Below are 18,718 nucleotides of genomic sequence, written 5' to 3' on the forward strand. Positions count from 1 at the left end.
ACGCTCCGTCTGTCTCTGCCAGGTGTGAGAAAACACAGTCTCGTGTTCCTGGGGAAATTTTAGTAACAAATGTCCAGATGATACTTCAGCGCAGTCTAAATTTCTCTAAAGTTTTTTAAAAAGTCATGTGATACTAAACTGTACTATATTTGTGGAATGTGCAACATATCCAAATCAAAACCAGTGTAATCATTTACTTAAAAACAATTAAAGCAATAAAAAAAAGGAGGAAAACAATATGAAATATATTTAATTTAATCAGGGCAAGGTAAGTGGTAAAAAAATAAAATGTATGTAATATAAATTATTATTTCATGTAATATTAATAATTCTAAATATTCAATAATTAAAAAATTATATGTCAGACAATAGTTTTGTTATTATTTATTATAATATTTGTCTAATAGTTATCAAATACCAAAGTGTACCATATTTCTGGAAATTCTCTTTTAATGATTATTAATTTTTTTCTTCATTTTGACATTATTTTCATGACAATTTAATAAAATTTTCCTAGATATAGTTGTAATTATAAATGTATAATATAACTTCAGTAAATAAGTTAAATAATTTTAGGTTGATGAACTGTATATGGGGTTCATTTGAATTCATGTAAATTGTATTTTATGTACAATTTTATTTTATTGCTTTTCTCACCTTTAGATTTTGGGGGGAAATATGACCTAGACATTTCTTTCCAGTAAATTCAGCCCCTTTATACTCCCAAAGTCAACACAAACTGTTGTGTTTTTGATCACTGGCTGGTTATAAAGATTAACACCACACACTTACATTAACGTGTTCCTGATTTCAGTTGATTATTATTGTAACTACATTATGTGCTACTGCTAACCGATGCGGAAAGTAAAAAGGTGCATCCCCAGTGATGGAGCCGGGGGTTTCAGATGTGAACATATAGCTGTGTTTTAGAGTAAAATACTGCTCTGGGATCAGAGGTGGACATTTATCTGTGGTGTGGGAGAGGGGGAGGGGGAGAGGGCTGGTCTGGGTTCAATGCCTCTGCTCTTCATGAACGACAGCAGCTGGTCGGGTATCTCAGCCAGTACGTCCTTGGCCAGTCGGGCCATGCTGAGCACCTGGTTCCCGGATCGGTCGATGTAGTCCCGGAATGGCACAAACTAGTAATACAGAGATGAATTAGATTTAAAAAGCTTTTTAATTGCACATAAAAATAAAAAATAAGGTAAGTGCTTAAAGAAAATTATATAATAATATTAGAATAATTATATAAATAAAAAATAAATATATAAAATCTATCTACAAACAAAAAATATTATTTAATATAATATTAATATGAGGGACAATAGTAAAGTGACATCTATTAGTAGTATTCACATTAAGAACAAATATATTTGTCTCTAAACCTTTAAAAAGTCAATGGATACCAAAGACTAACTTATTTAACTTGGCAAAACCACTTATTGTTATTATTTAGTTGAACATAATTAAAACAATTTGAAATAAAAAGAGCTAAACTGATCATGTTAAATTTATTAAGGTTTCAGTCAGGTGTTTTTTCACTATTCAAACTTAAAAAAGGCTTTTTAATTTCACAAAAAAAATGTAAGGTAAGTGGTAAAAAAAAATACTACAAATAATATTAAGTTTATATAATTTATCAAAACCACTTACTGTAATTACTTATTTAAAAACTGAAACCAAATTTTTTTTAAAAAAGCAAATAAAAAATGAGCTAAATTTATCATGTTAAATTTATTCTCAAATAAATTGATATTTTTACAGAACTGAAACTTACAAAAAAAAAAACCTTTAGAAACTCATGTTTGTGGAATATGTAACATATTAAAACCTCTTTTTTTCTCAATTCTCGTTCTAATAATTGTCTTTTATCTGCCATGCTACATTGCTGCATGTTTACTGTTTGCTTGTCCTGATTGTTGTACTTTGCAACAGTTCTGAAGCTTTAAAAAAAAATCAGTATTGAAGATAAAAAAAGGCTTTTGATTTAACTAAACAATGAATCAAACAGACGAAAAGCAGTAAAAAATAAAAATGATAGAAAAATAAAAAATTTAACAAATTATTATTTAATATAACATTAATAATTCTACATATTAAATAATATTACATACAAAGGAAAACATTATTTCGTTTTTATTAGAACTGAAAAAAGACCAAAATTACCACATAAAGATGAATAACATTATATACCTGGACAATGTCTCTCTCAGCAGCACGTCCCCTGGAGGACACCCTGACCTCATCTCCATCCAACTCTTCCATTGCTGTTACATTACCACGAGAACAGTTACATCACATATCATATTCCTGTTTTATTCGCATCTCTTTTCAAAGTGCCATAAGCTCACCATCAAATTCAGCCGGGCCAACTCCTACAATTATGACTGACATGGGCAGAGACGCCGCCTGTAAACAGGGAAGGGGCGGCAGTATGTGATCAGTGTCCTGCTAACATTCATTGTATCTACAGAACATTGTGACGGTCTAACAAGCAAAAATGACTCACGGTGACCACAGCTTCTCTAGTCTGTACCATGTCGGAAATGACACCGTCTGTGATGATCAACAGCACGAAGTATTGAGAGCCATCTGTCACCTCTGACGCACACCTGAGGATTTACAGTACACTAAGAGTTAAAAGCCTCTATATTTTAGCAAAACAAGAACATTACTTCTCAGAAACGGACAATGCTTCAGTATGTGTAGTTGCACTAGAACTAGTACATTTCTAAACAGTTGCTATATTATTATGGGTGATTTCTAACTGGCCCAAGTGCAAACAAATATTCTAATTCCTAGAAATGGCTTTGGGTTACAAAAAAGAAAAGAAAAGAATACTTAAGAGTTAAGGGTTTGGTCGCTATATGACTTAACAAGCACTGCAAAAAATTTGGAGATAATGATTTTATGTCCCAGCATATCACTAGAAATACCTGGTAAAATACATGTTAATCTATCTAAGCCTTTTTCTGAACTTTCATTATTAAATCTGTCTATTCCTTCCAGTCCACCGACCCTCATAACCACCTCCAGATATTGTCTCAGTCATGGCACGTCTGAGAGAGGAGACTCGTACCAACTCTGAAAAGTTGACCACTTCAGCAGCGGCCGATCAATATCTGCCTCTTAAAGCAGCTTTGCAGTTCTGGGAGTTTGATTTTCTTCAGATTGAGAGATTTAGCTGGATTTGAAGAAGCCTTGAAACTGAAAAGGGCAATTAAAAGCCCCTTCACGAGTGTGTAGAAGGTTTGGATCTTTTGTCAAGTTGTGTGACGAGCGCTGCACGACATACGTGATATTTGAAGCAGATCAGATATTCATTTTTCAATTCAAACCCCTATATTCTTCTTCTGATCCACATTTAAAGAGTGCTAGCTATCCATGTTTTTATCAATTCGATCATGAAATTTTAATGTTATAATGAATATCAATTAATTAATAACATTATGTATTTTAAATGTAATCATATATTATTATTATTATTATTATTATTATTATTATTATTATTATTAAATAATCTTTAATCAAAACTAAAACAATTTTTTGTCAATTGTAAATGAAACAGCAACAAAAAGAAAATACTATTTTATGTTTTCAGAAAATATTATTTGAGTCTTTATACTTAACATTTTTTAAAGTAATTATTTATTATTAAGCATTTATCCAGTGTTACTTGCCTTTTTGTTGTAATTAATTGTGAAATTTACTAGCAATTTGAGTAAAAATTATTTTGAAGTAACAATTTTTTTTCATTGTATATCTGTGCATCCCTAATTTTGTAGCTTTATTATAAATAAATGCATACATACATTTTATATTCTATCTAAAACATTTCCCCTAACTTTCTTGCACTAAACTCTTGAACACTTTACATTAATACAATCAGGCTGATTTCTAATGATCCATTTCTGCAGTTCAGTTTCAGTAAATTATCAGACTGGATACATAGTAGTCCACAAACTAACAAGTAACTTGTTTTCCATGATATGTCCTTTTAAAACGTTTTTTAGTTTTTTTTTCTGCGTGGTAAACATCAGACCTTGACTGCATCTGAGCAGCAGGTACACTGAGTGAAGTGTTAGTCAAACGCAGGATTCTGGAGGAGTCTTTGGAGCGCGTGTGTGTGAAAGTGCATTTGTGTGGAGAGTGGACAGGCTTTAGAGTGAATAACGAGTGGATAGTGACAGGAATGAGTCCAGCTTGCAGCAGAGGCAGAAAAAAGAGCAGCGCAGCGGGACAAAGAGAGAGCTCAACCTTGTGTCAATTGCAGGAGAACTGTTTAGCTTACTGTGCCACCTGGTTGATGACAGGAGCAAAGTTGGTGGGGCCGTAGAGCTGCACTTTCCGGAGACAGTCATAGTAAGCCTCCAGCACGCCTTCGATGCCGACGCAGTTTGCATTCTCACAGTCGGAGTTCTACGAGGTCAAGATACACATGCATTCCAGAAGATTACCACAAGTTCATATCTAACACATGAGGAATAACATCAGTCATTTCTGACTTACTGGCTGAGGCATATTTTATATTGTTATATGCGATGTTCAAAGCTAAAAATGCATGACAGCATAGCTTATCTTTAATAATGAATATAATGTCTGAGTGGATTGTGTTTTAAAGGGATAGTTCACCAAAAAATGAAAATGCTGTTATTGTTTGTCATTCCAAACTTGTTATAAACCTTACTTTATCCTGTGGAACAAAAAAATATGTATTTTAACTGTCTTGAAAATGAAAGTCAACATGTTGTCCATTTTAGAAAAAAAGATTCATACAAATTTCACACAGGTTTGGAATGACATAGTGAGTAAATGATGATAGACTTCGCATTTTAGCAAATTCATTTAACCACCCAACTATACTGTAATGTTATTGTGTTTTTTAAACCCTATAAACCCTACTGTATGATATTTTATACACAAATCTCCTTTAAATTATCAACATGACCAAACCTTTTTAAATTGTTAGTAATATTTCGAGATTAACACTTACTGAACTAAAGCAGCTGAGAATCAAATATGCTGAATCAAGCTTTTTAAGGAACATTTATTTGTGCATCTATCAGTCATAATATTTGCATTTATTTTACCTCCACAATAAAAAACACAGAGTTGGATCATAAAACAAAGCATTTAAATATAATCTTATAAGACATATTACTGGGAAATTGCTGTTATAATGTTCTCATTAACTTGCAGTTCAAGCTATCAGAATTTGATCTTACTTTCTGGCTAAATAAATATCAGCAATTACACCAAATTGCATATTTTTGCACAGTTTGGGCCTCTACATAAAATGTATTTTTCTTTTCTTCTCAAGTATGAGCTCAATATTCTCCTGTATCATACTATATGAGCAATAAAAGCCTGACATATCATTATCAATAACATTATACTCAAAAAAGGACACATGCAAACTTTCTGTTTTTACGTTTTTTTATATTTAGTTTAAAGGTTATTTTTAGGATATTTTTCTAACTATTATTTCATATGTCAGGCTTTACAGGGGTTAATGATGGCTCTTTTCAAGCTGTTCCTCACCAGGGGAAAAGCATGAGAGATCTTGCCATCAGGAGGAAGTTTAGCTCCAAAGCCATAGGCAGGGAAGAGTTTGTCACTGTCATAATCCTGGACGATTTCCCCCACGGCTTTAAGGGCCATGGCATACGCATTCAGCTGATACGGGTTCATGTAGTGGAGCGATGTCGGCTGTGATGGGTTTCCTGCGTTCAGATATCAATCAAATCAAGTTTAGACAGAAGTGCAAAGACATCATGGTCACTTACATCAGCGCCCAGCTCTAAATCTAAAACAGACAGGAGACAATCACATGCCACACAAACATAAACACAATTGCTTATGTTGTTGTATTTCGGTGAATGAAGATGGTCTTACCATTAGAGGCGGTGAAGTCTATGGCTACAGTGAAGTTCAGCTGGGTTCTGTTTTCAACATCCAAAAGAGGTTTTTAAGAAATTAAGACTTCTATTCAACAAGGCTCACTAAATTGATCAAAAGTGAAAGTTAAGACATTTATTATGTTACATAAGAAATTACAAAATAAAAAAAAAATGCAAAAAATTATATATATTTGAACATTGTATTCATCAAAGAATCTTAAAGAATAAAAATATTAAGCAGCACAACTGTTTTTAACATAAACTGAAGACTGGAGTAATGGCTGCTGAAAATTCAGCTTTGCCCGCACAGGAATAAATTCTGTTTTAATACAGAAAATGTTACACTTAATCAAATTACAAGGAACTTTTTCAAGAACATATAAAAAAGAAATTGTACAGACTTCTGATTGCTTCTTATTCCAGATGCTTTTGATTGATTGATTGCACATTACAATTATTATTATCAGCATTTTAGAAAGAACCTAACCGATCAACTTCAGAAGATCTCAGTATTAATTTAGTCTCTCTTTTGTTTTAGTGACAGCAGTGCTTGAGCTATCAAGAACAAAACAAAGATAGCAAGACACCTGACCTTTAGTACAAAGGAGTATGCATACTCATTGTCACACATTTGATTAGTAGCCTAGAAAAAAATCAGAGTCTAAATATTATAGTCCAGATATCTCCAATTCATTTGAATTCATCTGCATCAAAATGTATTTGTTAAATGTTAAAAATATTTATACTTGGTTTATTTCCAGGTTTAAATTCAATTGATTTTCAACGTTGAGCTTTTGAATGCCACTGTATATGCAAATTTATAATAGACAAATAAAAAAATTAACTATAAATACATATACATAAATGCTATAATTAACTATAAACGCATATATATATATATATATATATATATATATATATATATATATATATATATATATATATATATAGCTATCAAAGTGCACTTATAAATTATGCAGAAACTTGAAATCAAACTTCAGAGCAAATTGTCAAAATGTTTCTAACCTGCACATGAATAATCAATTAATCAATGAATAATCTTTTTTTGTGCGTTTAAAATATACAAGCATATGTTTTTTATCAAGTCAGTGCATAATTAAAAGTCTAGCTGTAATTAAATGGCAAGCATATGGTATGATATTCTGTACTTGTTTATTGAATCATTGCCTTGACTCTTGAATTGTCTGGAAATGAGTTTGTGATGTTTGCTGTAGACTTTAATTCATTTTTTATTAGGGCTGTAAACTGATTAAACATGCTTCTTACTCATTTTTATTGCCTGCTCTCAGAAAGCATGGTTTGGGAGCCAGGTTTCTTGCTGACTTTCAAAAACATGAAGGCTTGAATGCTTGCATGGCTCCCGTTATGGTTATTTTTTTTAACTATCACATTATATTAATACATCATTTTGACAGCCTTAATTTGTATATGCTCAATCAAACTATTTGACCATTACTGGGTTTATTCTTGAAGCACATAACCATAACTAGGCTGTTATCAAAAAAACATCTACTATGCTTCATTTCTATTCTATTCTACAGTATGTGTCAGTATTCAACACCTGCTGGAAAATGGTAAGTGAACTGTCCTGAAAGCTCAATGACATTAAGATCCACTCTGGTTTTATTGGTATTGTCTTGAACTCAGGATATTCAGATTGACTAATCATAATTCCACAAATGGTTTCCATGCATGCCTATTCCAGTTGCCCTCTAACCAGTAAATCTGCATCTTTCTCCAGCCTAATATATCCAATGCCTTTTAAGGGGCACTCACCCTCCTCGAATGAAGTCCACAAATGTGTACTCCGATTCCACTTTGAAGGACAAAAGTGTTACCTAGAGAGAGTGAAAGAGAGAGAGAGAGGAGAGATAATGGAAGTCATTATGAAAATAAATCAGAAGAGGAGAGCGCTTGACAGGTAATCCATTCACACGTACCGTGCCAGAGTTGACGTATTTCTTTTTCCTGCCTTTCTTCTTGGGATTCAGAACCTGAAAGAAACAAAAAAGACACCCATCAAGCATGGCTGAAAGGAATATGCCATATTACTGAAGTGTCCTCACATGTTTTCTTTTTTCTCTCTTATGATTCATGAAACATTTTTGGCACTTCATGAATACGCTCCTGTTGTCAAAATGGCATTAGAAGCACACGTTTTAGTTATTTAAATCAGTTCAAAATTATTATTGCATGGAAAGTAACTAGTTTTCAACACATTAAATATCTATCACGTTCTCTGTCGTATCTAACAATGCTGATCTGTTGACTTTATATCCAAATCACAGTAGTTAAACTATTTTTAATTAACACATTTTAAAAGTACTAAAGCACAGTATTTAGTTGTGTCCAACATTTCTGCATACTTTATGGAAACTATTACATACAAAAATGAAAGTGTTTTTAAACACATCAAAATAACTCTAAAAATGCTCAAATGTTGAAAATGTTTTTTACCTCATAAACATTGAATTGGCTCTGTCCGCGAGACAGCTCTCTGTAGCTGGTCGTAAACTCTCCGATGAAGTCATGACTGAAGAAAAATGAAAGCTCTTACTTGAGCGAGGAATAGTTAATGAACACTGCACGAGCATGCTGAGAAGAAATTATTTTGGCTAATGAAAATTTGACTTGAGTTATTCTTGTTATGCAGGATAATTTATGTATTCATGAACACAATATTTACTACCTACAAGGGGAAGACAAGCCACGGAAAACAGTGTACCTTCCATCTCTGTCCCAGTCATAAACATCAACCTTCACTGTTCTGGAGAGATTACAAACAAATCAAACACACAGCAAGTCAATATCTGAAATGAAGTGCAGACAGCCTGAATTTTCTCAAAAGGTCAGAGTAAGACAGCAGCCTGGTGAGTCCACGGATCCGGTCCAAAATAACACCAGCACCGGCCGCTGCCTCACTCCAGCTGACTGCTGGGATTATTCCGACTGCCACAGGGACACAGCTGCCCGTTTCCACAGCTCACGGCACCAGCGGAGTCTCATTTAAACACCTCAGAGCTCACAAGTCTGAGGGATGCTTTAAAAATCTATTTCTCTCAAAAATCACAGACTCCCATCAAAAATGCATAGATGATTTAAATGTTGGGGACATAAATACACATGCGCTGGTTCTCGGGAATGCACCCCAGAATCTAATGCATAAAATCAATAATGTATCTTTGCTCGTATCTTACATTTAATGTATTAGGGCTGTCAAAATTACACATTTAAGCTATTTTTAGTTATTAACATTGTTAATGCATTTATATTCTGTATCAATATCTTCTTTGTGATTTTTTTTAAATAATCAATGACATCATAGTAAACTAAATTAAAACCATAAAAAAATTGTTACTTGAAATGAAATATTATGTAAAACAAAATAACATTTAAATGTTTTATTTCCGATAGCTGCCAATGCAATAAAAATGCATATAAATATATACACATATTTAAAAATATAAATAAATATAAACTAAAATAAAAATAAAATTAACAAAAGCACACAACACAATGACTAAAACTTTCAAATTAAAATGAAAACAGAAATGTAAAAAAAGATTCAAATATTAATAAAAACTATAATAGTTTAGTGTTGATGATAATAAAATAACCCTGTTATGGATAACTTATTCAAACAGTAAAACCAGAGGGGAAGTTCAACATAAGTCATTTTGATTTCTTATTGTGGTGAAATCTAATTGCTCAGGATATCAGCAACAACATCGGTTTAAATTTAAGATTAAGACCATAAATGCAATTTTTCAATTTAATTCTGCCAGATTTGCAATTCCTCTGTTTTAATGCAAGGGTAGTTGTACTTGAGTAAAGAGAACATTACAATTACACAGTATTTTGTCAAATAACTGAATGTATTAACAAGGAACACATTCTAAGATTTATTACAATGAAACATTTAACAGATTGGCATTCCTAATATTTCAATTAAAAGAAAAAAGGTATTTAAACCCATTTTTACTGAATCCCGTTTTTTATAAATATTTCAAAAGTGAAGTTTTCACAGCAAGAGCAGAAACATGCATTAAGAAATCAGACAGAGTCAATAATGGCTCAATATTATGTAGCCATGCAGCAGGGTTGTACTCTTGTTTTTTTAGGAGCCTCACCTGTCATAGTCTCCGTTACAGAGAGCTCGCACTGGGATGGTGAAGGGCTGCCACACAGGGTTCAAAGTATTCTTTATCACTTCTGTTTTGTGACAGATAGTGAACCTACAAAAGAGTCAAATCAAAAAGGAAATCTTACATAAAGGCATGTTATGACACCCGAACACTTTTCTTTGAAGGAATATGTTTGAAAATGAATACCAACGAAACACAGCATGACATCGATAAAAGTGGTCATCATGAAGAGCAGCTCATGGTGGGCACGACGAGCCTCTACCATAACCCTCTTATCAGTCAAGTGAGCTAACACTTATGGGTCATTTTTATGGGGTGTTTTAAATCTAGAAATATTCAGCTAATACCATGTCCTAACCAAGCACAAAGTAATAAAAAAAAACATGTTCCACCATGTCAACACAAAGCAGGACATTATGTCAGTTGTTTGATTTATGTATAACAGTAAGCATAGCTGTATATTAAACCCAAAATAGGTTCTGACTGATTGTGAATTTTTTTGCTTTGAAAATTATTTAACATTACTTGTACATGTACTTGTTTACAAAGAATTAATTAACAATGAAAGTCAATGGGTTGTCTGGACACAGCAATGTACATGTACATCTGCCTGTAAGGAACCATTTGTACCTCATCTAACCCTAAAAATGACATTTGTTAGTGTAATTTAATGTAGTAGTGAGGCTCATCTTTTTTTTTTTTTTTTTGCATAAACAAAAACATATATATTAATTTAAGTTACCTGTCAAAAGTCCATGTTGCATCATGTTTTTAAAGGAACAGTTCACCAAACAATGAAAATTTGCTAACAATGTACTCACTCTCAGGCCGTCCAAGTTGTGAGGAAATTTACCATTACATCACTTGCACACCAATGGATCCTGTGCAGTGAGTGGGTACCGTCAGAGTCCAAACCGCTGATAAAAACATCACAATAATCCACAAGTAATCCACTCCAGTCCATCAATTAACAGATTGTGCAGAGAAAAAAAGTGTGTAAGAAACAAATCTATCAAGATGTTTTTAACTGTAAACGGTTGCTTCTGCCTAAAATACGAGTCCTCTATCTATAATATTGTTTTTTTCCCAATGAAAAAGTAATCTTGTCTGAATCAGGAGAGATTATGAGCAAAAGCAGCCAAAAGCAGTTCTAAACAAATATGATGGTGGATTTTGATGCAACTTTTTCACTTTAGGAAGCGTTATTATGGATTATGTAGTCAGAAGTGGTAGATTAATGATGGATTTATTTCTTATGAACATGCAGATTTTCACTTCAAATTACGTTAACTGATGGACTGGCATCGTGTGAATTACTTGAGGATTTATCAGCTACTTAGTACTACTCTCACTCTGACGGCACCCATTCACTGCAAAGGATCCAATGGTGATCAAGTGAAATGCTTAACTTCTCCAAATCTGTTCCAATGAAGAAACAAAGTACTCTGCATCTCGAACGGCCTGGGGGTGAATTATTGTTCATTTTTGGGTGAACTATTACATTAAGACACTGTTTATTAAAAACAGGAAGTTAACAATAAATACTACTTTAGCTGCTCATACTCACGTGCCATCTTCATTGCTGCGGTAAAACACCAGGAAGGGATCAGACTTCCCAAAGAAATCCTTTTTATCCAACTTGTTAGCACAGAGTTGCATGGTTGCAATGTCCTGTTATAAAACTCTTGATTACTTTGGGATAGTTGGGAATACAATATTCCTAAAGCTACCAAAAAACAAACACAAACAAACAAACAAAACACATGCACCCCTGACACAGAGTCTTCAATATGGGAAATATTATATCAAACAATGCATTTTAATTGCTGGCCTTAGTTAACATCTCTCCGGAGCATGAGTTCAGGACACAACAAAGGCAAAATACTAGGACAAGAAATCATTTCCACAGAGAGGACACATTTGTGTTAGAGGAGAACAGCAATTGGTTCATACATATTAATGTTGAGCGGAGGTCTCCAGTGTTTAGCTATTTATTGGTGCTGTTCTCTTCAGAATACCAGATCTCTGGAGAGACCCACAAGACCAGGAGGGAAGTCACACATGCAACAGAATTAATTGGATCTTGATAAAGAGAGCACTCAAGGAATACGGTCTGGGTGTCACACTGGACAGATCTGCCTTGTAAAACGGCCATCTCTCTTGGGGAGACTGAAGCTGTATTTATGGTGAACTGTAATGGCTTTCTGGCAAAAACTCCCTGTAGCTACATGTTATTACAAGGACACAGAGGGACGAAATTGAATATATATACATAATTTCTGTCATCTGAAATGATATTTATGTGGTTTTACGGACTGCCCCAAGGCAATGAAATGAAAAGAGATGGACAGTTTAAAACAGTTATTAACATGGATGGGTCAAAATAGTGAGCCAAATGCTAAAGATAACATGATCTTGCAGTCTTGCATTGATCTCCAAAAGTGTACAAGGGTTTAGGATTATATGAGTGTGGGGAATCTCACAAAATTATGTCCAGGTCACATTTCACCCCAAAATCAAACAGGTTTTCTTGAGCATCATGACATTTTTAGGACCATTAAGCACATTTATCACATCCACCCCATGCATTAATAAACATACACTAATGTTCAAAAGTTTGAGGTCGGTAAAAGGAAAAAAAGAATGCTTTTGCATAGCAGTAATGTGAATTGGGCCAGGAAATGTGTTATTACAAAAATAAATATAAAATAAAAAACATGTTGTAATGCAAAGCGAATCTTAATGGTTCTAGAAGCTTCCTTTCCTTTAAACTAAATGTTTTTTTGTTTGTTAGTTTTTAGATTTTGATATGAATATTTTCCCCATGATAAAATATCACACACGCTAGACAGTTTTCATGAGATTCACTCGTTCACTCTTCAGCGACTACAAAGAAATTGATGGTGGATTAACTGGGTAAATCTTTTTATTCACTCCTTTTTCTGTCTCTCTGTGCCTAATCTTAGCAAAAAACCCTTCACCTCTGATATTTAAATACAATGATGAAAGACTGTAGTCAGACTAAGTGTGTGTGCATGAGGATAGTTTTGTACTGACCCGACAATTGCTGAGTTCCTCATCTGTGAAGATAATGCTCCCACATTTCTTCCCAGGAATCCCCCTTGAGAAAAGATAGATAAATGCCTTTAAACTTTCAATAAAATGTGGGGTAAAGACAAGAGTTCAAGTCAACCCCTGGTGAAGACTGGCTCAGTTTTAAGCACACTGCGAGGCCACTCAAAATCAGGACAAATAAGACGACTCCATTTTTGTGTGCTTTTCCAGAGTTGCCCAAGCACTTTTTGCTGCTAAGAGCATTCTCCAGTACAATTCGACTGCACTAACGGTAATGGTGGGCCACTTCAGTCACTGAATAACCCACATCGAACCTCTGGAAAGTACATGATTCACCTGAAAAGAGGGAAAGTGTAGGGAATGGGGGAAAAGGTGATGAAGGTTATCTAGAAAAAAGATTAAAGGCTGATGGTGAGGATGAAAGAATGTGTGAGGGAAAAGAGAAAGATTCTGAGTGAAAGAGAGGAAGCAGCAAAAATTAAGTGATGGAACATTATATTGCAAAGAAAGACACTGAACACACATTGATTTTTGGAAGTTAATAAAAATGAAATGACATATTTCTGAGTGAAAGAGGGTATTTAATGAAAAAAAGTTTTAAATAATTTAAAAAATAATAATAATAATTTTTAAACAAGTCTCTTATGCTCATCGAGGCTGCATTTATCTGATCAAAGATATAGTAAAAACAGTTATATTGTGAAATATTATTACAATTTAAAAATAACCATTTACTATTTAAATATATTTTATTCAATATAATTTATTCAGCAAGGATACATTAAATGAAACAAGACATTTATAAGGTTACAAAATATTTATTTTTTAAATAAATGCTGTTCTTTTGAATTTCCTATTCAAAGAATCAAAGAATCTGGACAAAAAAAATATCACAAAAAAATGACGCAGCAAACAATGTTTTCAACATTGATAATAAAAACCATCACTAATAACGAAGCACCAATAATAATTAATAATAACTGCACAGTAGATTAGAATGATTTCTGAAGGATCACATGACACTGAAGACTGGAGTAATAATGCTGAAAATTCATATTTCATTTTATATTAAGATAGAAAACAGCTTCTATATTGTAATAGTTTTTCAGAGTATAATTGTTTTTACTGTATTTATGGTCAAATAAATGTAGCCTTGGTAAACACCAGAGACCTTTCAAAAACATAAAAAAATACATTAATTATTTCAAAGTATTTCAAAGGAATTGACTGGTTTGTGAAAATCATGTGATGAAAAATAAAGCTTGGTGAAATCAGTTTTATAACATGCATCGATGAATCGTTCAAAATAACACTAGGAACACCCTTTAAGAAGTAAAATAGAGTCATTTCTGATTTCATGCGGACTCAAAGTGGGCATGGGCTTATGCACAAAACATATCAAATAGCATATACTGGAGTCTGGGTAGTCTAGTACATTTGTTATCAAATTATAAAATGAGGGTGATTGATTCCAGCTCCAAAGACCTGTCTCCATGGCCACAGACTTTCTTTCATCATTTTTAAACCCCATTCTAAGTGGTCTCATGCCATCTATACATTTGATTGGCTAAAATCAGATTCCCATGGGAACAAATATCACCGCAACTGCTGAGTGCCAGGTTAGCCTGATACTTTAGTACAGCCTTTGATCCTCAATCTATTCACACACACACGTGCATAAACTCACAATGGTATGCACACACTCACCTACTGACCACCTGCAGGCTAGAAATCCAGTTAAAGCTCAATGATGCCAAATAGGAATTTAGACTGAAGGACATCTAAGACAGGCAAGCGTCCCACCACGCTTCTCATCTCCCCCCTCCTGAGACACATGTCAGATCCAGACATGCAGGTAAGATTCAGTGAGGCGGATCTGCCATGGAGAAGCTAGAGGTGGCGTGGAGTCTGAAAATGACTCTTTGCTGTGGGAAGTGTTTTGTCAAGTTATCTCCAGCTGGCTGAGCTGTAATGAATGTGATTATATAATAGTTTTTAAAAAATACAATGCTACATATTATTATATTCTTGCAAATTTCACAGTGCAATCTGGAGGAAAAAAATAAAAAATAAATAAAATAAAATAAAATTTGATCATGAGGATCACTCTCCAAAATAGGTTCCTTTTGTCTTCCTAACCGATGTATAAATAATGATAAAAATATTACAAATGAAAATCTAGTAATTTTCTTATATTTTCTGTCTTATGTTTACACCTGTATTAAAAGTTTAAAAAAATTTCCATCTAATCTATTTTAGTTAAAAAAAAAAAAAAAAAAAGTAAATAAAAAATTCAAGCATGGGTGCATTTAATTGATCAAGTGACTGTAAAGATTTTTTTTATCTATTTCTGTGCTGTTCATTTGAACTATATTAGAATGGTTTCTGAAGCATCATGTGAGATTGAAAGCTGGAGTAGTGATGCTGAAAATTCAGCTTAAAATATATTAAAATAGAAATCAGTTTAAGTTGTAATAATGTTTAACTATATTAAAGTTTTTACTGTATTTTTTTGATCAAATAAGTGCAAATAAGTTCTATATCCATTTCACTTTTGCACAACAAATATGAAATTCATTTCTAAAGTAGTTTCAAAATGGAAAGTCCTCACAGAAAGATCACAAATGTAGCATATCAGCTAAAACAGAAAATGAACAATACTAGACAAAAAAAGCAAGCTACTGATTTTTTGGTGTACAAATACAAAGACCAAGTAAGGAGAGAGTTCAGCTTGTCTGAAGAGTTCACATCTTGCCCCAAGCATCAACTCATCATGTTCAAGGTCACACGTGGCTCATCATAACCGTACTCTCTCATTACTCAGTACTAGTGAATGTATAACTCAAGGCAGCTGTCAGTGTCACTAACTCTTCGGCATTCACTTTCCCGCTGCTATGGAAACAACTTATAAAGGTGAGCCAAAGAGGTTTTCTGCAGCGAACGAGTCTCCATCACTGCCACCATACACAAAAGAACAGGAAGTGCCACTAGTGTAAGTAATACTCGACTCTACAGAAAGAAAAAGAGTGAAATGAGAGATAACAAAAAAATATTAATAATAAAATTTACAAAAAAAAAGTCACTGACTGACAGGTGGGAAATGAATGAGGGAATAAATTAATAACATTTAATGAATGACATTTAACATTTCCAGAAGATACGTCTTTGGATTTAGAGTTATTGCACTCAAATGCCTCGCTTTCAGTTAAACCACATTGTGGTATGAAACTATTCATGGTCACAGGAGAAGAATACACTCTTTTCCAGCTGGGCTGTCACCTCTCTAACACAGCATATCTGACAGACAGAACAAAAGCATCTCAAGATTTTATCGGAGAGCTTCAAACCCCCCCGCTTTACTGTGTCTGTGCCAAAAACATCCTCCCTGCATGTTTAATCAGAGTCCTCAGCAGCCTGGATAAATCTGGGCGGCATTAGAGCTGAGACGCCGAGTCCCTCTTACAGGTCAAAGACATGCAGCACTGCTGTATGTGTGTCACGAATGCATCAAGAGATCCTTCAAAAGCACAAAAATGACATTCCAGTACAAATTTGTTATTCAAATTAGTAGTGTGCCCACATATCAATTGTATTCACATTTTACATGTACAAAATGACATTGTTTGGAAAAAAAGTCTACAGACAAGATTACTTTTGGCAAAATAAATAAAATAATAGCAATAAATTATAAATTAAAAAATAAATGATAAGTAATAGTATTAATATGAATAATTATTCATAATAGTGTGAATTATTAATTGTTGATTTTCATATTATTTAACATTTCTATTATTAATTTAAAAATTACATTTTCTTGAGAAAATTTGATGGTGCTTACCCATTTAGAACTCACCACCACAATGCTTTGAACTCAATGCCACAGTGTTTTAAAAAGTGTTGGGGAAAGTTACTTTTAAAAGCTATACATTGCAATAGTACATTACTCCCCATAAAAGTAACTAATTGCATTCCTTAGTTGCTTTTTATAATGTAATGCATGTAATTGCATTCCTTTTCCTCATCTGAGCTGAGCTTGCTTGTTTGTTTGTTTTTCATTTAAAAAGTTCTTTATTTAGCAAATGTAAAAGCCCTTTCACAGCATAATTTAAATGAAAAAGCCTCAGTCATTCTGGATCGCATGAGGAATAAGATGAAGGAGAAGAAAGTTCAATAAAAAACAAATGTCATGTTTATCTAAAGTCATTTTGCTTATTAGAATGGTTGAATTTAATCAACAAAGGTTAGCAGCAAAGATATTGGTTAATAAAATTGGATGAAATACAAAAAGGATATTTTATTCATTTTGAGTCTAGAACAGTAACCTTTATGTTTAAACAGTACTCTGCACTTACTCCTGATTTCTCTCAACATGGGGACAGGAGAGCTGTCAGTCAATAAATGGGAAAACAAACAATGTATCTGTATGGTTACACAGTTTGTGTTCAGCAGAAGAAACAAACAATCTGAGACTGAGTAAATGGTGACAGTATTTTCATTTCTGGGTAAACTATTAATTTAATTAATCATTCAACAGGCAAAAAGAAGTCATTCAGAAAAGTAATAGCACACCTCTTTTCTATAATCTAAGGTCTCATTTATAACACAAGCAGTAGAGAATGACTTCTAATACTTCAAGTTATTGGTTTGTTCATAGAGCATATTCCACTAATTATTTACTGAGTATTTTCAGTTATTTTATTATTTTTTTTTTTTATCATATTGCTGTTGTTGCTTTGTATCATGCAAAACAACAGCCCTTAACAGCCATAAAACCAGTTCAGTGCATGGCCTCTTGGGGCTTATTGCTTTAATTTGTCATACAGCTCTTCAACTGGCATGTAAATGTGGCAAGATCATGCAGCGAAGCATTGTTGTTCCTGTAGATAAAATGGCATTATCAATATAATGGGGCCTCATAAAGGTGAATTACATGAATTTTAAAATACTCAAGCTGCTAAAAATACAGTTGGAGAGACCAGCATGTTGTGTTGCTGAAGTACGCTGCAGGTTCAGCCATGGGAACAGACTGTAGAGAATGAGTAAACTGGCCAATGAGGCAATGATGGAGGGGGTTTTAGTGAGCATGCACTGATCTCACTGTAGGAGATAGTGTTTGGTCAAAGCAGGTTAATAGCTGTCAAAAATGCCCTGCTACCAACAGCATTCAAAACACAGATTGTAGAGGTGCAAATCAGAGCAATTAAGCAGCCAGTAACTGTCTGTCGGAGAGGAAGTGTTGTAGAGAAATGCAAATATATACCCTATCTGAAGTGCCTGATCCAGATAAGCACAGTGATCATGTGACAGGTAACTTGATTATGCATAATGAGTGTTTACAGGTCTGCTGGCTTACAGATTTGGCACACACACACACACCTGGCGCGGAAATCAGGAACTATGCTTAAGTTCTAAGCTTGTGGTTCGCTCTTAATAAGCCAGAGACTCTTCTGCAGGTCAAATGCAACAGCTGTGTCCACGGATAAAAGAGCTTGAGATACGCTTAACCTCATCCCCTAGAATAGCATCACCAGAATACAAAGTAGACATTGAGATATTCCTGTGATTTTGGACTTTTGA

General features: G+C 33.7%; 1 protein-coding gene across 1 annotated transcript in view; it reads right to left on the bottom strand.

Annotated features, from left to right (window-relative positions):
- Positions 1-561: 561 nt before the first annotated feature.
- LOC113072757 (copine-9-like) overlaps positions 562-18,718 on the bottom strand; it is a 36,026-nt gene continuing 17,869 nt past the window's right edge. Inside the window, exons 8-21 of the mRNA XM_026245720.1 lie at positions 13,124-13,187; positions 11,634-11,737; positions 10,052-10,156; positions 8,647-8,688; positions 8,379-8,454; positions 7,862-7,915; positions 7,698-7,759; positions 5,896-5,942; positions 5,542-5,723; positions 4,292-4,419; positions 2,510-2,612; positions 2,352-2,409; positions 2,194-2,267; positions 562-1,139 (exon numbers count right to left, since the gene is read on the bottom strand). Coding sequence (XP_026101505.1) covers positions 951-1,139; positions 2,194-2,267; positions 2,352-2,409; positions 2,510-2,612; positions 4,292-4,419; positions 5,542-5,723; positions 5,896-5,942; positions 7,698-7,759; positions 7,862-7,915; positions 8,379-8,454; positions 8,647-8,688; positions 10,052-10,156; positions 11,634-11,737; positions 13,124-13,187 — 1,288 coding nt within the window. The 3' untranslated portion in view covers positions 562-950. The remainder of the gene's footprint in view (positions 1,140-2,193; positions 2,268-2,351; positions 2,410-2,509; positions 2,613-4,291; positions 4,420-5,541; positions 5,724-5,895; positions 5,943-7,697; positions 7,760-7,861; positions 7,916-8,378; positions 8,455-8,646; positions 8,689-10,051; positions 10,157-11,633; positions 11,738-13,123; positions 13,188-18,718) is intronic.

This window comes from Carassius auratus, unplaced genomic scaffold (assembly GCF_003368295.1).
Source record: "Carassius auratus strain Wakin unplaced genomic scaffold, ASM336829v1 scaf_tig00010126, whole genome shotgun sequence".
In the NCBI taxonomy this organism is placed as follows: domain Eukaryota; kingdom Metazoa; phylum Chordata; class Actinopteri; order Cypriniformes; family Cyprinidae; genus Carassius; species Carassius auratus.